The 24867-nt window shown below is 39.8% G+C and overlaps 1 protein-coding gene across 17 annotated transcripts in view; it reads right to left on the bottom strand.

The window, feature by feature from the left end:
- PCDH15 (protocadherin related 15) overlaps nt 1–24867 on the bottom strand; it is an 883259-nt gene that overhangs the window by 161367 nt on the left and 697025 nt on the right. For all 17 annotated transcript variants that reach the window (XM_084525148.1, XM_084525147.1, XM_084525146.1 and 14 more), the window contains 4 exons: nt 20701–20894; nt 15298–15430; nt 8176–8255; nt 2589–2682 (listed from right to left, as the gene is read on the bottom strand). In XM_084525148.1, the coding sequence (XP_084381274.1) occupies nt 2589–2682; nt 8176–8255; nt 15298–15430; nt 20701–20894 (501 nt within the window). The remainder of the gene's footprint in view (nt 1–2588; nt 2683–8175; nt 8256–15297; nt 15431–20700; nt 20895–24867) is intronic.

Below are 24867 nucleotides of genomic sequence, written 5' to 3'. Positions count from 1 at the left end.
AGAACAATTAACAGACACGTGCAGATATAAAACCAGTTAAAAAATTATATGAGGGAGGAAATTGGATAGAGAGATCTTTTTCAGTGTTATTATTGTAACAACAACATAAATATCCATCAGGAATATTCAGTACCAAAGAGCCAAGTGACCTGCTTGTGTTTTGCTCATCCTTCTGCTTGTCAGGTGATTGTTGTACTAGTTCAGAACTGCTACGCTTACTGAGAAATTATGAGCTTTATCCTAGTGCTGAGAAACCATTAATACCTTTCTTTGGGTTCTAATTATTTGATTTTCTTGTGGGATTTCTCTTGGTATTTTTTCTAAAAAAGAAAAAAAGCACGAAAAAAAAAATCATTGAAATTTTCATATTGTTACAACTGCTTTTCAGAATGCTGCTGTCTGTATTCTCACACCCATAGGAGCTCTAGCCTTGCCTTCACTGGACTAGATGATGCATGAAGATTAAAAGGAGAGTTTTTCCTTGAACGCCATTGACACTTCAGCCTCACAGGCTTAAGTAGCAATGACTTTGCTGCAACAAGTAGCCCACCCCACATCAGCACAGCTCAGAGAGAACAGTAATAAAGTCTTCCAGTTCATTTTACAGAATCTTGTAACAGTTTGGGTTGGAAGGGACCTCAAAGACCATCTGGCTCCAGCCCCCAGCCATGGGCAGGGACACCACCCACTAGATCAGGTGTCCCAGGGCCTCGTCCAGCCTGGTCCTGAACACTTACAGGGATGGGGCCTCCGCAGCCTCTCTGGACAGCCTGTTCAGTGCCTCACCTCTCTGTGTGAAGAATTTCCTCCTGACCTCTAATCTAAATCTCCCCTCTTTCAGCTTAAAACCATTCCCCCTTGTCCTGTCATTACCTGCCCAAGCACAAAGTTGCTCTCCATCTTTTTTATGAGCCTAATCTTTTTTTATTATTTTTATTATTATTATTATTATTATTATTATTTATTTCTGGTGTTTTTTTACACGGTTGAGGCTCAAAAGCCATATCTCACCTTACATACACCTATTTTACGTTAAGCAGCAAGCCGTGATTAACTGCAGTTCTATTAAAAATACCAACTGTTCTTTTCTGAGTGTTAAGATAGGTCAGATGTCCAGTTAAGTTCCAAGACAGAGGTAATTAATCTCTAGATGAAAAGAGAAGGAAAATATTTTCAGTAGCCTTTCTATGCCCTAAATAGTATTTCAGCAGCATAACACAGTGCAAAACCAAAAGCAAATCTTTTATTTAAATACTCAGATTTCACAACCGGAAGTTTGAGTTGAAAGCAAGTGATCTCACAGCTATGAAGAATGGAGAATGGTTCAGAAGTAATAAAAGTACAAATATTAAGATAAATTACTGAAGAGAGCTGTAGCCAGATTTTTAATGGAAAAAGGGCAGGTTCTGTTACAGTAATTCCATAGTGCCATGGAAGTGTGTAAAGGATCTAAAACTTTACAAATATTTAGAGGAGAAAAAAATCTGAATAAATATTTAGCAAGTGCCTTTGCTGAAGATGCTAAAATGGGGAGAAAGAGCATATCATAGAAATCATACACAATATTTTCCTTCTGCAGCAGTAAAGACTGGGTGAGTAAGGGTCCAAAACACAAAGCTTTCATTATATGTCCTTAAACTGTTATTCTTAAAGCTGAACACACTGGCTTCTGAAATAGCCCATATAATGTGGATATATTATTTCACATTTGTCCTTAAAAAGAGTAATTTTAAGGCCAGATAATTAGAAACTTCTCCATTTATGCTATTATTCCATTGCATGAGTCCAGAGCAGAATGTGTGCGCTCCTATTTGTTTTGCACACCCTATCTACAGTACATTCCCTCTGTTGTGACTGTTTCAGGCTTTTAGAAAATGTGATTCCATTGCCTCTGCTTGATAAAGAAATACTTTTAAAAATCCCTGTTTGTTTGTTTTTAATATGGAAATTGAAAACCACAATTTTGTTGTGCTAGACAACTGTGAGCAACTGTGTATTCATTTGACTGTGGCGGGTCACTAAGTGCATGATCAGTGCAAAAACAGAAGACAGTAGGTGAACTTCAAAATAAAGAAGTTCTGTGGTATTTTTGTTTGTTTTAAAGAGAATTAACACAGACATTTTTCCAGATTTTCCAGAAAGCTTAAAAAATCTGAAGCTGGGCAGTGCTTTCCTTTGTAAATTCTGAAAAAACGGTCAATGAAGATAAAGTACAAATCTACAGGATAGCTGCCCACATAACTCATCTTCAGAAAGGGTAGGAAGGAAGACTGGATATTTAATAGCAAGTAGAAGAAACAGTAAGGGGGAGCAAATATCTGAATAACGCTAAACTTTGACTGCATTGGTTCTTGTTGCAGATTAACAAAAATGCAGAAGTAGCAGCCAAATAATTTTCTTTCAGGACCAACAGACACAGCAATACACAGCAGTTCGCTACACAAACCCTCTTAGATAAAGGACAATTGTTGCAGATTAGATATATATTTGCTCAAGATCCACATAAAAAATATACAATTGGACCTTTTCAAAGTACCTGGCTACACATTGTATCAGCCTATTTTCTTAAACTTTCAGAAGAAACTCACCCCATCTGGTCTGCCATCCGAGGCTGTAACAATCAGAATATAGCGATCAGTGCTTTCTCTGTCCAAGGGCTTTCCTAAGGCTAGCAGTCCAGAACTAGTGATAAAACAAAAACACAAAATGTTATCACAACAACAGGTTTAAAAATTTCCATGAGCACTTTTGTTCCACTACTTTGCATTACACAAATATTTCCCTTCGAGCAAGTTAATAAGCTTTTAGGCTTTATTATTACTGAAAGCATGTTTTCTATAGGTACAAACTAATAAAAACAATAAGCCAATTTCTAATACTTTCCACTTCAGTACACATATAATTCAGGGCTAAAATAACAACTAAGTGCTATACAGGATTATACAAAAGACAGTCCTACTCTCATTTGTTAGAAAGCTGCTATGCTATAATAAATGAGACGAGAGAATCACAAGCAGCCTATTCATCACTGAGGAGTCCTGATAGCCCTGACAGGATTACAGCACTAAACTTTGAGAATACGACTTGGATGGTCTTCAGTATGAACCTCCTAAGAGTTTACAGGGAAATACTCCTTACTTGCACATTGCATTACTGCAGTAAAAGCGCTACAATAAGCTAGTGGCCTTTCAGTACAAGCACAGATACACTATGTTCCATAATAAAAATAAAAAAATTAACATAGACATTAATGTTGTAGAGAATAACCATGATATTGTGACAATTGATGTTTATATAAGAAGAGAAAGTGAATGAAAAGCTATTTGGAAGCCATGTGAACAAAGAATAAAATAAACAGAATGAATTAAAGTACTGTTTTGTTAGTGTTGCAAACTCCTGCAAATTCAGACAAATAAAACAACTTCGATTTCATCTCTAGCATTATCTGATTTCCTCATGCAGAAGTCTGAAAGCCACCTGGAGGTGTGCTGTAGCAAGACACGGACAAGGTTGTTGTGTTGTGGACACATAAAGATGCTAGGGAACATTAGAAATGTATTGCTGAGTAGACAGGCCTGCAAGCTAACCTCAGCTCATCTTAACTGGCACACATGATCCTTCTGTGACCAGTGCTCAATGCTTGTCATTCCCTGGTTTGGGGCCTCACCAGAACGTTGCCAATTAGGTGAACTGACATCTCTGTTGACACCCAATTCACAGTCTGTTTGACAAATATGTAGCAACACACACACATCCAGGATGGTATTTATCCTTGTGTTGCAGGGATAAGTAGCTTCTCCCATGGAACTCCACCAAGCATGTCGTGGGTAGCACGACACATTTGCAGAGCAGTGTAACACATGGTTTTGCTGTGCCAAACCACAGGGGCTGGGACATCGGTATGCAGTGATTTTCCTCATTGTTAACGTGTGTCCCATACACAACCATTTGTTGACCCTAAGTGCAAGTTTTACTGGTTGAGTTTGGTTAATGTTCATAACCTAACAGCCTAAGCAGATGCTTACTCAAAAAAAAAAAAAGTTTTATTAAACCAACAAAATAAAGCCAAACCCAAACCAAGCAGAAAAGATGAAGATAACCTATAACCTATGAATGAAAAAAGATGAAGATAACCTATGTTGTATTTTTCTTTTTTTCCATTTTAGATCATAAATTTCTGCAAAGTTTCTGCTGTGACTTCTTACTCTCAGAGAAGACTTCAAACTGGTTCCACACCAGCTTTTTCCAACATTGTTTTCAGCAAAGGCAGATACCAGCACTTACAGACAAGCTGTTATTGCAAGCATGTTTTTTTTTTTTTTTTTTCAAATAAATACTGCTGGAACAGGGGAAACAGTCAGTGGGAGCAGAACCATTCCCCAGGGTTAACAGGTTGGCAGGTAAAACACTATCCAAGCCCAGGAATCAAACAAAAGAAAATTCAGCGGATGCTATACTGGATCCCACTCATTGCTATACAATTAAAATATTATGTAGCTTCCTCAAAATAAATAAATAAATAAATAAATCCAACTTAATTGTACCTAAATTACTTTTTGGAGGTTGGCGGAAGCCAATGGGAAATGTGAATGTTGTGTGTAACCTTGTAACCTTGTACATATGAAGCTGCCACTGCCTGTCCCAAGCCAAGCAAGTTGTGCCAAGCAGCAGCAGAGGCCTCAGGACCTGCCATGCTTCTTTGCATGCCCTTGCCTTGGCCTGCCTGAGGTTGGTTTTCACTTTAAACAGCAATTAACTAACAAACGGGGAACTGCTACCGATGTCCTTAGCTTTTGCTTCATTTTTTACAGATGTGTGGTGAAATGCCTATTTTGTGGAGATGGAACTACCTAGGGAGTGGTACAGGCATGGCCTCTGGAGCAGTACAAGCGTAGGCGCCAGACAACATGAGCAGCCCTGGGCTACAAACAGGCCTTCAGATGCTGAACACTCAGCACAGACCTTGCTCCAGAAGGAAACTATTGCCCTGAGGACCCAGAGGGGCAGTGGCAGGGTGCGCATAACACCAGAGAAACGGATGGATTCTAGAAAAAGTCTGCATATGCATTTATGTAAGTTTTTATATATAATTATAGGAATATATGTAATTATGTAGTTATAAATAATCAAACACAGATAATGTACATTATACATGTGTATTATATATCTGACTACATATGGTTAAAATTACGTTGAATATATTTCATATTTATATATGTACATATTTATACATATGCATATATGCAATCTTAGCTGCTTGCCTTAGCATCATAATAATTGAGCTACTAGTAATTGCTTGATTAGACTATGAAGACCTTAATTAGAGTAACAGTAAATTCTCGGCTTTGCATTCACAGAGTGCTCCTCCTACCCATAAGGTAATGAGTGTAACAAACTGATGGGATTTCCAGCAATCTATCCTGTAATTTCTCTGTGACAAATTTATAACACCACATATCTCACCTTGTTTCTACACTCTCATGTACTGTTTTCTGCTAGAAATATTCAGCTGGGCTCAATTAATTATTGTTATACCACTAAATACCATTTAACTTTTAACCTAAACTTTTCATCATTTATAAATAGCAGAAGTTGAAGTAGTAGTGATGCTACTAAGGGAATTATTAACTTCCTTTGTGGGCCACAGGAACATTGAATGTATTATTAATGCTACACCTATCTCTGTGTTTTAACGATCCTCTTATTTCCAGGTGTTACACAAATCCATTAGCTATCATAATAAATGTATCACATTTCAGCATTTCACCAAAAACACTGTCATAAAATATGAACAGAAGAAATTTTTAGGAAAGTAACAGTGAATAAAACATGAATCACTAATATGGGAAAATAATAATTTACAAAAAATCAAAGGTAAACCAAGAATAAAATATTGACAACAAGTAACTGCTTTACTAACACACCTATAACTAAGGTCAATTTATATAATTCATACGAACTCCTGTGTGGTAATCAAAGATTTGGATGACATTCATTTAATATCCCGGCTTTGTATTACCATTTCCTCTGGTATGAAACATAAGGCACCGAATTACAACAGATTGTACTAAGGTCACGCTACCAAAGAAAAAAAGAACTAAACCATCTCACATTCCTCCAACTGAGTTCTAGATAAAAGAGATCTAGTAAACAGACGCAATCCTGTCAACATTCACTAGCCATGCTGCCAGTTAGGGAACTAAACATCAACTAACTGAAATGTAAATGACACAAAAAATAATCCAGATGAGAAAAAAGACAAGGAGATAGAGTTATGTTCATCGTCTCTGCTTTGGCCTTTAAGTATCTAAAAATGCATTACATTTTACATAAAATAAATTCTTGCAGGAATCACTTTAACTATGCTTTGTTTAATGGCAATCCTACTTTAATATCCCATCCAGACATTTCAGCATCTAGAAAAAAAAATGTGAATGGCTGAAGAAAGCTTTGAACAAACATTTTGCAGGAAAAGACATGCAAGGATAACAGAAAGGAGAAAACACTTCAAAGAGCCCTCTCTCTTTTTCTTCTTAATCAAGAAGCAACAGATTAAAAATATGAACGAACCACTGACTGAGTCTGTGCTGAAACCCTTAACGTGCTTTGATACTCAGATACATATGGGGGGTGCATGAGGCTGGGGGCTTGGGGGGGGAGGTGGGGTCAGGCCTCAGGGCCTGATATCTGCAACACTGCCCATGGGCACACAGAGATGGGCCGTGTCTGTAGCCTTCAGAGTGTGCATCATTGTGTTCTTACTGCTCTCAGACTGAACTCACAGCTGTGAATTCACACGCCACCTTCAGCACCTTGGCTTCTGGCTATCTCCACATCGCTTACACCCAAAGCTGGACAATGCAGGAGCTTCCTAGAGCCCAATATCTAGAGTGCCCTCAAAGCAACGGGCTTGGCAGGCCACCCAAAGATGGCCAGAACTCGTGTTTTTAGGTCACACTGCTACGGAGAACTATCAGCATTTTGATGGTGCAAAGCAAACAGCACTGTGGTAAGCACAAACTATACAAAACAGCTGCTCACTGGGCAACCACCCCTTGCAGCATCTCTCATGCAGCCAGGTGCACTCCACTTCAATCAACTTCTGCAGGTCACAGCGTATGACCAACCAAGTTTCTCTGTGTTAAGCAGAGGATGATCAGGGCACTGCTAGTGCAGAAACACAGCTAGTGCTATGGAGCCACGCCATGCTGGAGCACTCCCTCTGTTCAGATGGAAAAGGTACACCTTCCCTGGCCTGCACTGAAAACTCCAGCCCTAAGCAAGAAATAAAACCAGCAGCCCAACATCACTTCCTGCTGTTTCCTTGGTGAAACAGCATTCTCTCAAAGATGTTCATTTTCTTGTCTGACAAGTCTTTATTATTAGAGGGCCTATCAATATCCATGGCTAACAGCATCAGCATCTCTTGGTGTCTTTGAGCCTTTTTTCACATTGTTTGACAAGTGATTTGATTCTCCACATACAGGAGATGCAGCAGTGAGTAACTTAGAGCTTACTTACGGACCTGAACAGTATGTCCCGCACACCAAATTAGGACAGTTTTTACAATTATACCATAAGCAAGCAACACCCGGGTCAGTTTTGTCCCATCATCTACCATGGGACATCACCAACCTCCCTTTTTCCTGCAAATAAAAAAGATACTCTGGAGTGTAAATAGCAGCTGCTTGGGTAAAATAAAGAAGGAGGTAGGACACAGACAGACCTACATGGTGCTTTTAGTTCACTAACATACCCTCTCTTCCTAACTAAGTTGGTATTCAATTTAAGGAAAAGAGGTTTTAAAACAATGATCAAAAGACTTTCTGCTACAGACTAAAATGCTTGAAGGCAGGAATCAAAAGCTAAAATTGTCCCCATCATTAGTCAAGAGCTGACAAGTAGAACGGTTTTTAATTAATCCCTGGTCACTCTTTTAAATAGAATATTTCCACCTCTGTGGGCTTTACCTACTAAAGTATTTAAAATAAATAAATAGTCCCCTGTGAAAAATTATAGAGTGCAGTAGCATTCACAGAGCTCTCATTAATGTCAGAGAGCTAATCTAAGGAAAAGCTGAATACATCTGATTACAAGTCTTTTCTTTTGCTCTCAGCCCACATACTCATGTGATTGAAAAGTTACAAGTCTATATTCTAAGGGTTTTCTACTTACCTTTGAGAGAGATTGAAAACTTGTTGAGGATCTCCATTCTGAATGAGGTATCTTATATGGTCACCCTCTCTATCAAAAGCCTTTAAGAAAGAAAAGAGGATAAAAAGAAGTCAGAACGTTTTTATTCTTCCTTTCAAACTCTAACCTGAAAAATTAACCCCTGAGCTTCCATTAAAGTTACCTACAGGAAAGAAGCTAATCTCGCTATGTCTAAGGCAACACGGATAATTACAGATGAGCTACTTAAGATAAATCAGTAGCACATCAAATCCTTATCCTACAGAGAAATGACAGTATCCTAAATGCAGACTTTCAAATCACTACTACACATGAACACACAGCAATGCATTATAAAACTGAGGCTTTATTCAGTTACTTTTTATATTTATGACAAAACAGGCTGATGAGACTGAGCTTGTCATTTTCTTTGTTCTCATTTCTTATCCTGTTGCTTCTTTCTGTTAGCTTACCAGAATCCAATCCCAAGCCTTTTCACTGATGCTCCACTAAGCAGGGTAGTCCTATAAGTATTCACCCTCCACCATAATGTGCTTTTGGGCGGATGTAAATTAGGATGATAACTTAAAAAAGAGCTATTAACAGCATCAAATCTATTAAATTCCATCTACTAGATGGCAAAACAGCTTTGCAGAAGTTGAGTAAACTACTTCTGAAGATAAGCTTCAGCTAATCTATTTCCAAAAATGGCCATAAATATGCCATGTAATGGTTATATTTTTTGTCATGTTTACATACAGCTTTTTCCCCAAGAGAAATCAGGTGATTGTCAGGGAAAACACTGTTTACTGAACTGTCTCACAGTTACAAACATTCAGCATTCAATATCCAAAGTGATTAAGCATGTTATTGTAGGAAAAAACTATACATAAAAGTACTGCTATGAGAATTGCAAGGTCAAACAAGTTCAAAGAAGGGCAGATAGGAGACAAGTCAAAATGAAAAAGAAGATAAGGAGAGGAAGCCTTTTTGTGTTTTTAATCTCTCAACAACCATCCTCCTTCTTGTCTAATTTTCTGTAGGAATTTGTTGTAGACCACAGTTTAGGACCCCATATCTTTGGGCTAAGCAACTGAAAATAAAAATCAGTCCTGAGCCAACCTCCCACCCCAACATGAAGAAAGAAGCATGAACTGCCAGTGCACAGGCAGGACAGTGAATCTAGTAAAATACCAACTTGTGTCAACCAAATAGAAGCATACAGAAACCACTGGCTAAATTAGATGAAGTGTAAAGAAAACACAAACAACTATATGAGGACAGCGTCAGAAACAGTTGACAAAAAAGCGTAACAGGAAAATAAAAGAATGCAAAGGATAGTAAGAAACATTTAATTTAGAGGAAATCTGAGGAGCAGGGAACCCTGCCACAGAATAAAAGCAGGTCAAAGCACTAACACTCTGCATTTCAGCTGCAATCAAGCAGGTAACAAAACTGTGGCAACAAAGGGGTAAAACCTCAAATTAGAATAGAGGAAGAACAAGGCAGAGAGTATGCAGATGAACAGAGCTTCTTTAAATCATCTGCTGAAGTTACAGGCTGATGAAATTCATCCTAGTGTATAAAAGCATGTGCTGAAGTAATCTCAAAGCCATTAGCAGCTTTTTTTTTTTTTTTTTTTTTTTAAATACCCACGGAGGACACATCTGCTGAAGGACAAACACGAAGTACATCTTTCACAGAGGAAAGAGCCAGGAAATCACATGCTAGACAGGTACAACTCAATTCCCAGAAAACCACAAATAATCAAATTATTTGCAGGTACCTGAGATGACAATATGGAGATGGATAACAGCAATGCTAATTTCTCAAGAACAAAATATGTCAAACTGTACTGGGTCTGGCTGGAATGTTAACTTTCCATAAATCTAACCAATCTAACTTTCTTTCCCTAAATCTAACCAATCTAACTTTCTTCTACAACTGGACAACACGTCTTGTAAATAGAGTAAAAGCTGTGGATGTAATGGTCTCTTCTGAAAGCAGAAGGACTCATTTTTTTAAAAAAAAATTATTCATGAGAATAGAACAAACAATAGAATTTTTCAAAGTAGCACCCTTCCGCATCTACACACTGCTGCCAATGAGTTTTCCAGTTTTTGTACACCTCCAGGAATGCCTGGACCAGAATGCTGTTTAGCTCCCTCATCACGGCCCCTTGAAGCGCCTCTACCGATGCGTGATGCTTCCCCTTGAGCGTCGATTTTATTCTCGGGAATAGAAAAAAGTCTGGCGGGGCCAAGTTGGGGCTGTAGGGGGGCTGAGGCAGCGTTGCCACCTTGTGCTGGGCAAGATACTCCACTACGTGGAATGCTTTGTGGCTTGGTGCGTTGTCATGGTGCAGCCGCCAATTGTTGACGATGGCTGGGTGGACACGAGCAATGCGTTTTCACAGTCTTGTGAGGACTTCCACGTAAAAAAATGCATTAACTGTTTGTCCGGGTGGTACAAACTCTTTGCGGATGACTCCATGTCGATCAAAAAAGCAAATGGATGTGGACTTTTGCTTGGATTTGCTCATTCGTGCTTTCCTGGGGTGTGGGGAAGCAGGGGTGTGCCATTCTGTGCTCTGCCGCTTACTCTACGGGTCATATTCAAACACCCACGTCTCATCATCGGTCACTACATTGTCCAAAAAGTTGGGCTCCTCATTCACATGATGAAGAAGATCCTGGCAGATCACTTTCCGGGTGGCCTTTTGCTCCTCTGACAACACTCGTGGCACAAACTTTGCGCACACTTTCCTCATGGCTAAGTTTTCTTTTACCATCTGAAAAACCTGGGTTTGAGGAATGCTCAAGTCATCAGCAATCATTCTGATACTCGTCCTCAGTTCAGTAAATTTTTCACTTGTGACACATTTTCGTTGGTCTTGCTGGTCGAAGGGCGTCCGGAGCAGTCGTCATCTTCCACTCTTTCCCTACCTTCTCGGAACAGCTTGTGCCACTCAAAAACACACGATCTACCCATGGTAGCATCGCCATAGGCCTCCTTAATCATGTTGTGAGTCTCTTTGCCCGTTTTACCAAGCTTTACACAAAATTTGATCGCTTATCGCTGCTCTAGTAAACGCTCCATGATTCTTCGTGACGAGGCGTTTCGACAGGTGTTCACAGTACAAGCAACCTGTTCTCTTCAACGGCTGACAGCTGACTGCCAATTTTTCCCAGCATTCCCAATATCCCCCTCCACCAATCCTGCGCGCGCAGACCACCTCTCGTCAGCCCAGGAAAAAGCCAGTCCTACTATTTTCAGAACAGACCATGTAATAATGCATCTGAGCCATAGTGAGGCATTTCACACTGCTTTATGCAATGTTTTCACCAACAAGTTCAGTAAACATGGTTTATACGTGGAAGATGGGATTAAGCTAGAATTAACCTGATCATAAAACTGAGGTCAGATGGCACCGGCTAGCATTTAGTATATCTGGAGCTCTGTAAAGGCATGCACACTTGTTCCAATACCAATCAATCCTTCCATTAACAACATCAGTGACAAAGCAGAGAACTAGTTTATAAAATTCATGGATGACACCTAGTGACAGGAGGTGCCAGCATGTTAGAGAGTGTGAGCAGAGTTCAGGTGACCTTACACTGAAGAGGTGAAGGACAGGATTTTACTCAGGAAAGACAAGGGAAAAACTGTTAGCCAAGGGTATGAAACTGCATAAATAGCAGATGCAAAAAATCCAATGAGGCAGCACCTCCGAGGACAACAGCAGAACCTGAATCACTGAAACCACGCTGCTGCTTCTGTCTTTAGCGATCCTTTCTGTACATTCCTAAAACTGTATGCTCCTGATCTTACTTCCAGGGGATCCTGCCTGCACTTCACACGTAAGGGTCAGAGGGTTGTTCATGGTCTACACTCATTCCTAGGAAGGCTGGAGTTGCTCAGAAAGCCATAAACAAAAGACTGGTTCTAGACCTTTTAATTTTCTCTGTATGTCCAGAGGAAATGTACTTTTCAATTACTGTATTTTCAAAATCGTGGGGAAAAGTTTATAATTGTTTTTAAAAATAATGTTCTCTATAAAGCAAATTACAGCAAGTTGTTATGTACATAACAAAAAGATTAAAAATCTTTTTAAAATCAGATCAGAAAAAAAGCAACCTATACCTACTGTTTCCAGATCAACTGCATACAGTGACTTCATACACAGCACACAAAGATTTCACATCACTTCCTTGCACCATGCCTAGGCCACAATAGCAGTCCTATTTTTGGTTTGTGGACTCCCAGAAAAAAAAAATTAGATTTGCATATTTTAATTATTAATGGCTGGCAAAGCACAAAGCAATAAATGCCTCTCAGGCATGCAATAAAATATGAGGTTTATTTACAAATTAATACAGTACGTTAATATTGCATTATTTAATCTCAACTGCCGTTAATTAAAGCACCAATCACAACCAACTGGGTACATTATAAAATAAATAACAGTATAAGAAATAATTTTAACCTTCCTTCATCAGCATTAAAAACATTTAGCAGAAAAGGAGAAAATCATTTTTTTCTTTTAAACACATACTTTAAAGCCTAATATGCAAATCTAAAACATCAGCATTCACATTGTTATTGACACTGATGTTTGTAGCTCTTTGGATCTGCTAGCTTGGGAATATTTATATAACTTACTTGATATCTCCCTGCTTTTGTAATCCTCGTGCTGTATGCAAACACTACGAAAATAGTGCTAAAAGATGGTAATAAAAACAAAATTTGTTGACCCTAGCATACCAAACAAAACACCTTAAGTCCAAGACACTCAGTATATCAATAAGACTACTCATGAAAGTAAAATTTATGTGACATTATTTGTAAAATGTGTGGGAACTGGTAATATTTTGTATTTTGAGGCACTAGATTAAACTACTGTTCAAATTCCACAAACACACACGATGACTGATAGATAACTTTGCCTGGAAAAGACAGCACGAGATTTCATAACCTTAAATACTCAGTTTATGAATGTTTAAAATGTCCTGGATAGTTTTACACAGGGAATTAAGAAAGAGAAAGACAGAAATATACTCCACGCGATAAAAGTCCTTTAATACAGATGAGCATATTAATGCAGAATGAGGAAGCTGAACTAGCTCTATAAAGTCAACGGTTCTACATTTCTCATCCAGGACCATCAGCTCTACAAAAGAAACAGTCTTTCACCAATCCCGAAGAGAGAAACCCACACATATTTGTCATCTAACAATTGAATATTTTACGTAAACAAAAATTGTATAAGTGAACTCAAGTCATTCATACCACATCAGTAATTTAAGATAAATCTACACTGCCGTCATGATAATTAGAAGACAACATTTTCTGTGTGTTTTCAAAGCTCATAAAACTGCTTTAACTTCTGTATTTCACTCTTTCCCAAACACGGTAATTAGTCTTTTCTGGGCATTCTGGGCATGTAGCAAGAGAACAGCCACTGCTCTATCACCAAAATGCTCCCCAGCACCCTGGCAGGGGGCAGAGCAGCTGGCATGACCAGTTTGCATACCCAGCTTGGCCCTCTTACTTATATACTTTAAAAAGGGTCATGTGAAAAGGAAAACACTATCTAGGTAAAAACATTATGATTTAAGTGAAACATTTATTCCAACAATGCAGTTTGCTTTCTAACCATATTTAAATCACACAAAGTCCTGAAACACTAAAACCTGCCTAATATCTTGTCTGCCTTTGGGCATATATTCTAGTACCTTTCAGGTAAATACAAGCATTTCTGTTAATTGGAGTGTTCCCAACTCCCATTTTTCTGCGGTGTTTTCAAAACCAAGCACCTCCCCGCCAGTAAGGAAGGCTCCTGAGCAGCATGGATCTTCACTTCTGAACTCACTGCAGGCATTAAAGATGGGCCAGCAGTTAATTTTCAGCACTAAGCTAAATCAGCCATCATCCCTCAGTGCACGTGACGATATCAGTGTAACCATCCATAATAATCTTAATCTTCCATCAGTTCTTCAGCAAGCTGACCTGCATCAGTGACTCAAGGTTTATTTATTTCAAACCCTTTGGCTTCAGTCATTTGTTTTCCATGTATTTACTGAATGTGCAAAACACACAGAGACACACTCCTCAGCTGATATGAGCTGACCTAATGTTCATCAGACTTACTTTGCCTTAAAGCAGATAAAGGCTACTGCTCTGTATGGCTTCTGTTAGCTCAGGTATCTCCAGTCTTCCTTTGAGCAGCTTCGTATGAAGTCTGAATAATGCTGCAGTGTTTACAGGAAAGACAGAGAAAGCCATGCTCAGGAGAGCATGCTGTACTGAGTTTATTGCTTTAGACTTGAGGCCGTAATTATTTCATAATATTAACTTCCTGATTCCCCAAAATACATTGAAAGAATTGTAATTTATCTACTTATTTTGCACAGTTGGCTTTCAAGACAAATTGACAGAACACAAAGCAGCAAAAACTTAGGGAACAGCAAATAAGCAAGGAGAAACCTGATATATTAACTATGCAGTGCCACATGGAGAAACAGCGTGTGTCTGCAAAACATGTTACTCCACCATTATTTATAAATACTGCATTGGTGTGTTTTCACTGCTTCCACCTGCAGAGCTATTTTGGGTGGTCATTCAGTTCAGGGACCTCTGCAGAACCAGGCAATGAGATCTGCTTTCTGTTAGCCTAGAACAGCAGTTGTTGTTACATGCACTAAGGGGAGTGAGCTCTTAAAAAATGCCAGGCTGAAGAAGTCTGAGTGTCAAAAATCTTTCTGAAATTCAACGGGAACGAAGTGCAGAGGTCCTTATGTTCCTCTGATTTGCTGGCAAACTTATATAGACGGATTTTAACATAATAAAAATATAGGCTTTTTAAGTTTTAAGCTATTCAGGAAATCCTTTCATATACCTCAGTCCCATATGCAGCCCACAGTACCTTTTAGCACATCCTACACAAACAAAGAACTTTCAGAAATCCAAATAATTTTCCTTCATTCTACATGTAAAGGTGTTATTTATTGCAAATAAACACACTTCCTAGAAACTGTTCTGCCCACAATATGCAAGGACTGGATTCTGCACGGCCTGGACACAAACAGAAGGAAGGTGGTAAAGGCTTACAGGGAAGCATCGTACCTGCAGGTTTAACAAAACTGCTCCAATTCTCATGGCCTCACTGACTTCAAGGCTGTACATCAGCTGGGGAAAGCGGGGAGGGCTCTGGTTGTTGGGCGGGAGGACCTCGATGTAAACAGTAGTAATAGAGCTCCTGAAATGAGACAAAAAATGGAAGTCAAAATCAATAAATCAACAACCAGAAGGCAACCAACAGAGTCTGTTTTATTCACTGTGTGTTCTGTAAGCCTAATAATCTCCCTTTACTCCTTTAAAAGCTTCAAGACATACTCTCCATTCCATATCAAAAGTAAACAAAGCTGCAATATTAACCAAAGAAAAGCTAAATAAAGTCTTTAAAAAGAAGCCCAAGTATTATTTAAAAAAAAAAAATAATTATAAAATACTGCAGCACACACCATGTAAAAAGAAGCCTCATAATCCTCTGGTGACACTGTGTCCTGTAGAAGAGGATGAGGCATTCTGTGGTGGTAGCTCCACCAGCTACACACAGCATCCACCCCTGGAGCATCCGGGCTGTTGTACAGTTTGCTACCTTTCTTTGGAAGAGGGGGAACTGAAAACATTGCTGAAGATAACGCTGGGGGAAGACTGATGTACGCAACTCTAAAAGGCCGCATCAGTATGGTGGTTCACATGGATGAACCCAAGTTCGCCTCAAGACTGAGCCATGGCAACACAGGAGGCTTCAAAAGCCACCTCGGAGACCTGGCAAAAACTCTGACTGCTCCGAGCCACTAACTCAAATGTAACACAAAAAGCAAATTGAAAGCTCTTCTGGGAGTGCTTACACCCACTGCAGACCCTGTGAAACCATTCTGTAGACACATAATATTCAACTGCTCTGAATTTAGAAAGGAAGCCAGAAATCCCCCAGAAATTGAGAGAAAGATTTAGTGTTCGTCCTAAAGGGAACTTTTTCTTGCATCCTTGCTTAGTAATCCCATCTCCTGAATGTTACCACAGCTCCACTTCCCAAGGCGCTCCTCCAGGAGAGCAAGTGCTACACTGCAGGTGCAACTTACTCTGCATAAGCCATTAGACAGAGTGGGTAAATCCTGCAGCCCTAGAGCTTCAGAAAGAAACCATTAAGGACAAATGAAGGTGTTCCTAATTTTCAGGGGGAAGAAAAACCACACCAGGTGAACATGCAGCAAGCTCAAGAGCTCTGATAACGAACCACAAATGCCTCTGTGGGTGACTGTGCCACAGCGGTCTCCAGGGGCACTTCCAGAGGCACAGCCTGGGTCCTGTGTGTGCCCGCGGCAGGCAGCTGTACGGGGAATGAACTCTTCCCACAGCTCAGCACCAAGCTCGAAGCTCAAACTGGGCTGCCACCAGCCATGTCTCGACGTCCTAAGCAAACTTCCGTCAGTGCCCAAAAACCCTGCCTTCTGTTAGTTGGGCACAACCCTGAGCTTCTCAGGAACAGCGATGCAGCAGCCGCTGCAGAGTCATGTCGCTCCAGAGCACATGTCAGATTCAGGTCCCTCTACAAAGTGCAGGGGATGAGAAATCTCACTGCTTTGGACATAACAGCCAGGCCCTTATTTGATTTAATTGCACTTTAAAAAAGTACATGACTTCCACTGAAATGCATTAGGCAGTAACAGAGCTTTACCATCCACCATCCCACGCAGGATTTAAGAAGCTGAATGTGCAGATGTCTGTCTCATGGGATATAAACAAACCTAACTTATCCAGGGCAAGATGGACACTTAAAACTACAGCAGACTACTCAGTGTACATTACTTCCTTATAAGCAGTCACTTTCTAAAATTTCCTGCCTTCCTGTCTGCTTTAAAATACTCCATCATGTCCCACTAATATTTCTGAATCTATGTTCCACACTTAAATTGTTGGAATAAAATAATACCATCACCAAATGATCGAAAACAGACACAATAAACGAGCAGACAAAATATCACTGGAGAACCCAGACTGTGTATTTTCTTGAGATAGCTCTTGACTATGTTTGATATACACATCCAAACAGTTGACTTTTAGTGTGCATTTTTCTTCCACCACTGAATATTTAATAAAAAAAAATGTTCTTTATCATTTTTTCCTGATCCTGCTACATTGCAATAATGCCCAGGATGATTCATTCTATATCAGGCTCTTTAAAAAATGCTTTCTGTTCACAACAGTAAACAAATTTTCTTCAAATCTTTAAGATAAGATCACAAAAGTAAAATACTAGCAGACTGCAAACAAAAAGCACTACAGTATTAAATGGCTTTTTTTTTTTTCATTTTCAATCAATTTTTGATTAGTGCTCTGCAACGTTACCCATTCCTTTTCTGTGTTATATGAAGGCTTTTTAAGCAGTTCACAAAATCTACATTATGAGAAAGGAAGGAGACAGCGCTGAGCCTTCCAACAACTGCAATGGATGTTTCAACACTGCAAGAACAGGGGAACATGCTGAAAACATAACAGAGCTCAGAAGTGAAAAATGCTCACACATGCACAATACAGCTTTTATGCTACTCCAGCTAAATGGTAATACAAAGAAAGCACGGCCAACAAGTCACTGAGATTGTTTCACTGAATCTGCTTCAGCTTCTGCATGCTTTCTACATACATTATATACTGTATAATGAATATATCTGTATGTGTGGGACTGACTGATCTTTGGCCACACCATCTCTGCATATGCAAGGTGAAGAGAAATTGCCCTTTTTCACTGGACTTTTCAATAATCCCATGATCAAATAGTTCTAGATTGTACTTCATCTGGCGGATTGCTGTTATCACTAAACTGAAGATTCCACTGAATTCCAAAGATTTTGAGGAAGATGGTGAAAAGGCTAAGGTCTGAACAAAAGTTGTTTTATTTTACAAATGCTTTTCCTGCTTTCTCAACAATTGATACCAGTAATTACTATAAGCTTAACTATAATTTTAGTTTCAAAAACCTAAACCGCATCTTTAAACTTTTATACTTTGCATATATTTATACTACTTAGGTGTACTTCAATATACTCCAAATTGAATTAGTGACACCTGCTATAGACAGAAATTCTAATAATATTCCACATAATACTTTATTTTATGCACAGTTACCTGCCAAGACTTTAACATATCATGCAAGAGCTACACAGAATTCATTTCAATTTAAATTTGTGCTCACGGAGGCCACAGAGCTACTGCTCTTGAGCCAGCTTTCCCTGTTTGGCTTTGCTTTGTGCAGAAGCAAAGGGATAGTTGAAATGACTAGAGTTAGCCTGGGATGTCCTGCAGCAAGATGCATATTTGGAAAAAAAAAAAAAAAAGTTTGATATTTGAAATTAAATCAAACCCCTCATTTAATTTATTTACTTATCTTCCCATCTTCCTGCCAGTAGAAACATAAAAGGTGCCTAGACCTAGCCCATTCCTAGAGGTCACAGTTGCCGGTCACTGCCTCCACCGTGCAGCAGCAGGGCACCTAACACAACATGACGGCTTTGCAGATGAAGCTGCAACAATTTCCTGCAACCCCAACTGCGAGATTCTAAGCACATCACAGCCAGAAGGAAGGAACTAAAATTTAAGAGATGCAAAAGGGCAGCTTTAAAGACCTCTGGGCTCACAAGCTCTTCCTGGCTCTTCTTTGTGTAAAATCAGAGGAGGCTGCCTCGAGCCCTCCAGCTCACATCTGTTTTTCCAGCCTTACAGAAAAAACACCAGCAGGAAGGAAGCAAAATCTTTTTATCCAAATATACCTTACCAAACAATAGTTCTCTGCATAGTTTCTTCTTTCATGCCACCTTCACACTTGGGAAATCTCCAGTACTTCCTCCCATTATTTTTTAACCTTCACAGGTACAGAGGAAACAGCCCTGGGCCCTGAAAATGCCTGAGCAGCCCTGGGGCTGTGCATGGCAACTACAGGAGTGCTGCTTGGGTGCAGTGGTCTGTGGAACACCCCCTAAAAGCTATGGAACAAATTGTGTGTTGCAATTCCCTAAAAAGAGAGACAAGCAGAAGCAGTAATAAATGAGAGGTTTTCCACTTCTGAAGATTATTACATTAAAGACACTTTAAGAGGATGAAGCACAGCCTCACAACATGTATCATCAGAAGTATGTATTTTAGGACAATAAAAAAATTCCCCAACAAAAAGGGAACTAACAGCAATCAGCATTGTATTAGAGCAGCAGTTACTACTGCTGGCTGGGCATGCTGCTGCCTTCTGAAGCGGCATTATTGACTTTGGTCTGCCACTTTAATACTGTTAGTACCACACAACCACAACTGCATAATCATCCACAATCTTCTCTTCACCACTGCTAACAGCCCACTATCAGCTACCCTAAGAGATGGCATATCAAGAAAGCAAGCAACAGAGAGAAAGGAAGAGAAAAATTCAGTCAGAAAACCGTGTTACCAGATGTTAGTGTTATGAACAGTCTAACAGTCAGAATACTTCAGCGATTGGAAACGTAATTGTGAAGTATCTGCAGAAGAGAATGAGCTGCTTTCTTGAATAATATTGACAGAAGCAACAGGTCTTGAAGAAAAAACAATACACAAAAGTGAACTTTTATGTAGACTTTCCTTTTTACACCCCTCATCTGAGGAGGAGAAAAGTCTGTGGGAGATTAAAATGCTGGAGACTACAGTTCCTCTCAATCACCCTCTTTGGACAACAAGGTTTACACATTATCAATACACGACACCAGACAGAGAACCAGAGCCATTTTTATGCACCTCCCTGCACCCTCGTGAAATGACGCCACCTGTGCACTATCGCCACTTGCAGAATACAAACTCAAAAGAAGCAGGTAAGTGGGACTTGATACCTTTGGCTTTTTGAACATAAGAGCATCTTATTGTGCCCACAGTAAACCTGCAGTCTGCTTTCACCTATCGGCTGGTGGAGCACAGAAATAATTCTGCCAGTTAGAATTAAGGTCTCAGGAGGGGTACTGCTCACCATGGGCACAGCTTGCCAGGTACATCCCCAGCACGCTAAGTCTGGGTGCCCTTGTACACCCTATGCCTGGACAGGTCTCCAGCTCAGCAACCAGACTGTTCCTGAGACTTCTTTCTGCATCACATCTCACTTCTTTCTTCCTTACATCCCTTCACTTCAATTTCTTATAACAAATGTGCATGCACAACTACAGCAAAACATTTGAACTTTATTAAAAAAACAAACAAACAAAAAAAACATTACAAGCAAATGAAATAATGAAACCTGTGTACTACATGAAGAATACAAGTAAGGAACAAAAAGTGAAAGCATTAAACTGATTTCTAATATGACAGTTGCCCAAAATGAGACCCTTAGACACCAAACAGAACACACTGAATCTTATTCCAGTTCCAAGTTACAGACATAAGGGTGTGCTCACACTAATTACACACTGCTAAGCACTGATTAAAAATTAGTTTCATTATAAGACGAATTACCTTCTCTGCGCAGGAGGAGCACTATCAGATGCTTTGACAGTGAGAGCATAGGATCGCCCCACTGACAGTACAACTCCTGGAGCAATGGTGATAAGGCCTGTTCGGTCATTGATGATGAAGTCTCCCTGATCCCCAGCCAAAATTTCATACACTATCTGTCCATTGGGTCCCTCGTCCGCATCTACAGCAGTGAGCTGCAATTCAAAACCAGAATGTCAGCACGCATGATTCAGTATTGTATTTTAATAGGTTTTTTTGTTTGTTTGTTTGTTTTGTTTTGTTTTTTTAAATAAGGCAACTTGTTAGGAGTAGAAGAAGCAAAGATGAGAGAAAACCTGAACACCTGTAACATATGCTGTGATTTCTAATTACAGTACAAGAAGGATATAGTTTAAGTGAAGGATAATAGGTGGAAGAACATCATGGAGCACAGAAAAACTGCCTACGTAAGATTGCAATAAAGTTATTTTAAGATATGAATTAAGAAAACTAATTGAGACCAATTTTACTTTCTGTAGAGTGGAATTCATAACACTTCTTTAAAAAGGGGGAGGAGGGGTTACTTACTGTGTTGAAAATCTAACAAGAGGATCGTATTTTATTACTGAAACTTCCCATCCCTCTCTACACTCTTCAAGGTGGCAGCCCTGTTACTACCAGGAAGTCTAATATCCAGGTTTTGCATTACAAGCCCCCGCTGGGTGGAACTGGAGAACAACGTTCACAGTGCTCCTGGGTGCACGCACCACAGAAGGAGCCAAGCAGAAGGGAAATGGCATTTGTTCCATATGGACACAACCAGGCACCTCACACACATGCAAGGCCCCCCTCCCAGGGCACCACCGATCTGAAAGGCTCTGCGTATAAGCAGCTACCTCAAAGCTGGGTGACAAATGGAATTGAGCATGCCTTTGCTGCCTCAACACCATCTCTCTACTGGGCCTGTACTTACTCTCACATGAAGCATTTCTGCTATAGAATTGTACAATTTTGGCTCTCAGGATGAGAAAATTCTATGGCCCAATGTTTTAGACACAAATTATACAGATGAGCATGCATTTATTACCAGTGGAATGAGGAGGTTCGTATCCTGCCCTTGGAAAATGCAGTAGGTTTATTCCACTTCCATAGCATGCAACGTGAAAAACATTTACACACACACACAGCCAGAAAAAAACATCTCTGTATTCCTATTTGTTTGCTTCTAGACAAGTGTCAAGTACTAACAACTCTTACTACCACTCCACAAAGCAAATATATCTAGCAATCATATTTCAAATTAGACCTCTGCCCTAATGTAGTCAGAAATATGCATCCACACTTCAGTCATGCCAGTTGACAGCCCCGTCTCTAAGCTTAGCCCTTTTACCTCCTCTCATCTTCCTTTCCTAAGGAGTAAATACAATTTATTCTGTGTATGACATAATCACACAGCAAACTGCACACACTGCCCATCAGTTGAGTCTTATTACACAGCTTAACACTGCAACTTAATTATTGCCTTCAGAAAACAAAAGGGAGCAGCAGCTTTCTGTTCAATTTAGGGTTGAATCTCCAAAGTTGACACAAACTACGCCAGAACCTCTGGACTTTCTAAGGTGAGCATCTGCTTCCCGTAGGCATCAGCTTGTTGACAGACATGCTGGTTTCACAGGTGGCTCTTCATTACCCTGGAAAGCGCGGGGGATGACATAAAGCCATGTGACCAGTGCTTGGACCCTGAAGGAGGCCACAGCAGGTGGTGGCAGCACTGCCCATGCACCCAGCTGGCCCAGCTACCAACAGCAGTAAGTGGAAATGACAGGGAATGATGACCCAGCAGGCTCCTGCTGCTCCCAGCTGCAGCCAGGCAGCTGGAGGTGGGAAATGGTGAGAGGGCAGCAGCAGGTATGGAAGCAGGGCCCTCCTGGGACATACACAACAGTACGAAATCTCAGCCTCAGAAATGATTCCCTGAAGAGAGGCTCCTGAAGAGAAAACGAAAAAACAGGTACGCAGCTTCTTGAAAGGTCTCTGCTGGCCTGTCTGCTTTGGCTTTCTTGACATGAATGCTCATGCCAGTGGGCAGACTTGCACAAGGACTGCAGGTCCGGGATTTCAGGGTAACACACAATGACATGAAACTTTAGCAATGACCATGAAGCTAATGGCAGGATCAACAGAGGTTAACTCAGCCAGGGGCAGCCAACACAGCAGGCTCAATGTCTTGTCTATCAGACACCCTTTTCTCATCCTCGTGGCACTCTCAAAGCTGACAGGAGTGCAGACAGGTAGAGAAACCCATTCAAGTCTCTGCCACTTTAGGATATAATGTAATCTATTAATCAATATAGCATCACACTCAAGCTTCAGCAGGATGCAGCCTTTCAGAGCACTATCTACAACTTTCAAAATACCCAAAATTGCCCAAGATAGCAAAGAACTCAGAGCAGGTATGCTGAAAGACGTGATTTAGGTGTATTAGCAAAAGTAGGGTTTACCTTCTTTATTAGCAGTGCAAACTATTACTGCTGTTGGGGACTGAGTTACTATATAGAGGACCAGCCATTTCTAACCTGGAACAGATTGTACACAGTACGCGTCAACTGAAGACTATGTTAAGTTCCTTTTCTGCTGAAGCAATCACTGTTGTACTTCTTTCACATACAGCACAGTGGTCCAAAGCTAAATTCCAACAAAAACATTTAACTTTAAGCTGATTTTGATTTCTTTGTCATGGATGCTTCCTTCCAACAATCCGACTATCATCGTTGCACCAGAACTATCACATCTTAATTCATTAAGGTATGCCATAATACATTGCACACAATATAGTTGAAATATTTCAAAAATCATGAAAGAGATTCCTCTCAGAATTAATATCCACATGGTATCTCTGCAGAACATCTCTTGTTTTCTATTTTCTTTTGAAATTCTGAAGAAATCCTATGAAGACTGCACTTTTGTCACGTGCTATACATTCCATCCATACAACGTCTTGACATATAAAAACTCTGACTTAAAATGGTCAGACTGAATCAGCACACCAAAGCTGAGTATATAAAACACACTTTCTGTGCCCTCGTGGTTTAGAACTTGAACCCCCTCTTTAAACCATTTTCCTTGATCACTCATTCTAGAGTTTCTATACATATCTGCATGCATTCATTAACCTTGCAAAAAGTAGCTTTCAAACTAAGTGACATAGTTAAGAAGTGTTGTAATAACCTTCTCCACTTCAAGAGTAACATGCACAAAAAGACAAATAAAGGCTTTATCCAAAATACAGGTCCTAAGCTTTAATCACAGCATTTGGAACATGGCCAGTTTCTACTGTGACAACATGAAAAAGGAAATTAATAGACTACACAAATACTTAAATTAATAAGGTTAATTAAACTTACAAATACCGAGTGCTTGAAAAGATAAGTGTTTTCAATAATGTTTTAGGGGCAAAAACATTAATAAAAATAGAATTAAAGTTTTACAGCTGCCATAATATATAATTCTATAAATTCATCTCCAGCTGTCCAAGACCGATACAGCTTCATAGTTAACAAGATTTTAGAAATCCATCTAAAATATATGTGAAAAAAAGTACAAAACGTGATTTTACTTTCCTTGGAAACTTTTTGCATCCAGCACTATCAGTGTCATTACATTAACATGTAACGCACTGAAAGTTTTGCAAAATGCATATTCTACTGCAGCAAGAAGTGATTTTCTTGGATGGAAGAGCAGATATATAGTGACTGCTATTATCAGCCCTAAAGCTTGTAAAGACATATTCCTGGTCACCACATGAACTCTGTTCAGACTTACTTTACACATGGAGGAAAACAGACTTCAACTGCTGACCTTCTTCAGCAACACTTTCAGTGAACTTGCCCTGAACAGAGCGACTACCAACCTTTCCAGCAACCCTACATTTTTCATGAATTAAATGTTCAGCAAGGTTAATCTGACCTGTGCTGACCTCAAGTGAATCCTGCGGAAACTGCATCATGCCACTTTGACTCCCAACAGCTGTCCTTGAAGTAACTGTTCTAGTCAAGCAAGTGCAAGGCTCCAGAGTCACATCTGTACACATATATTTGTAAAAAGGTGGCAAAGAAAAAGTACAGATGCAATCTGGAGCAGCACAGCAGTGAAAAATACTGGGCTACCAGAACTTAGATGGTAGCTACA

This window comes from Aythya ferina (assembly GCF_964211825.1).
Source record: "Aythya ferina genome assembly, chromosome: 7".
NCBI lineage: Eukaryota > Metazoa > Chordata > Aves > Anseriformes > Anatidae > Aythya > Aythya ferina.
The sequence above is the reverse complement of the archived record's forward strand: the minus strand, read 5'-3'. Positions and strand labels throughout refer to the sequence as shown.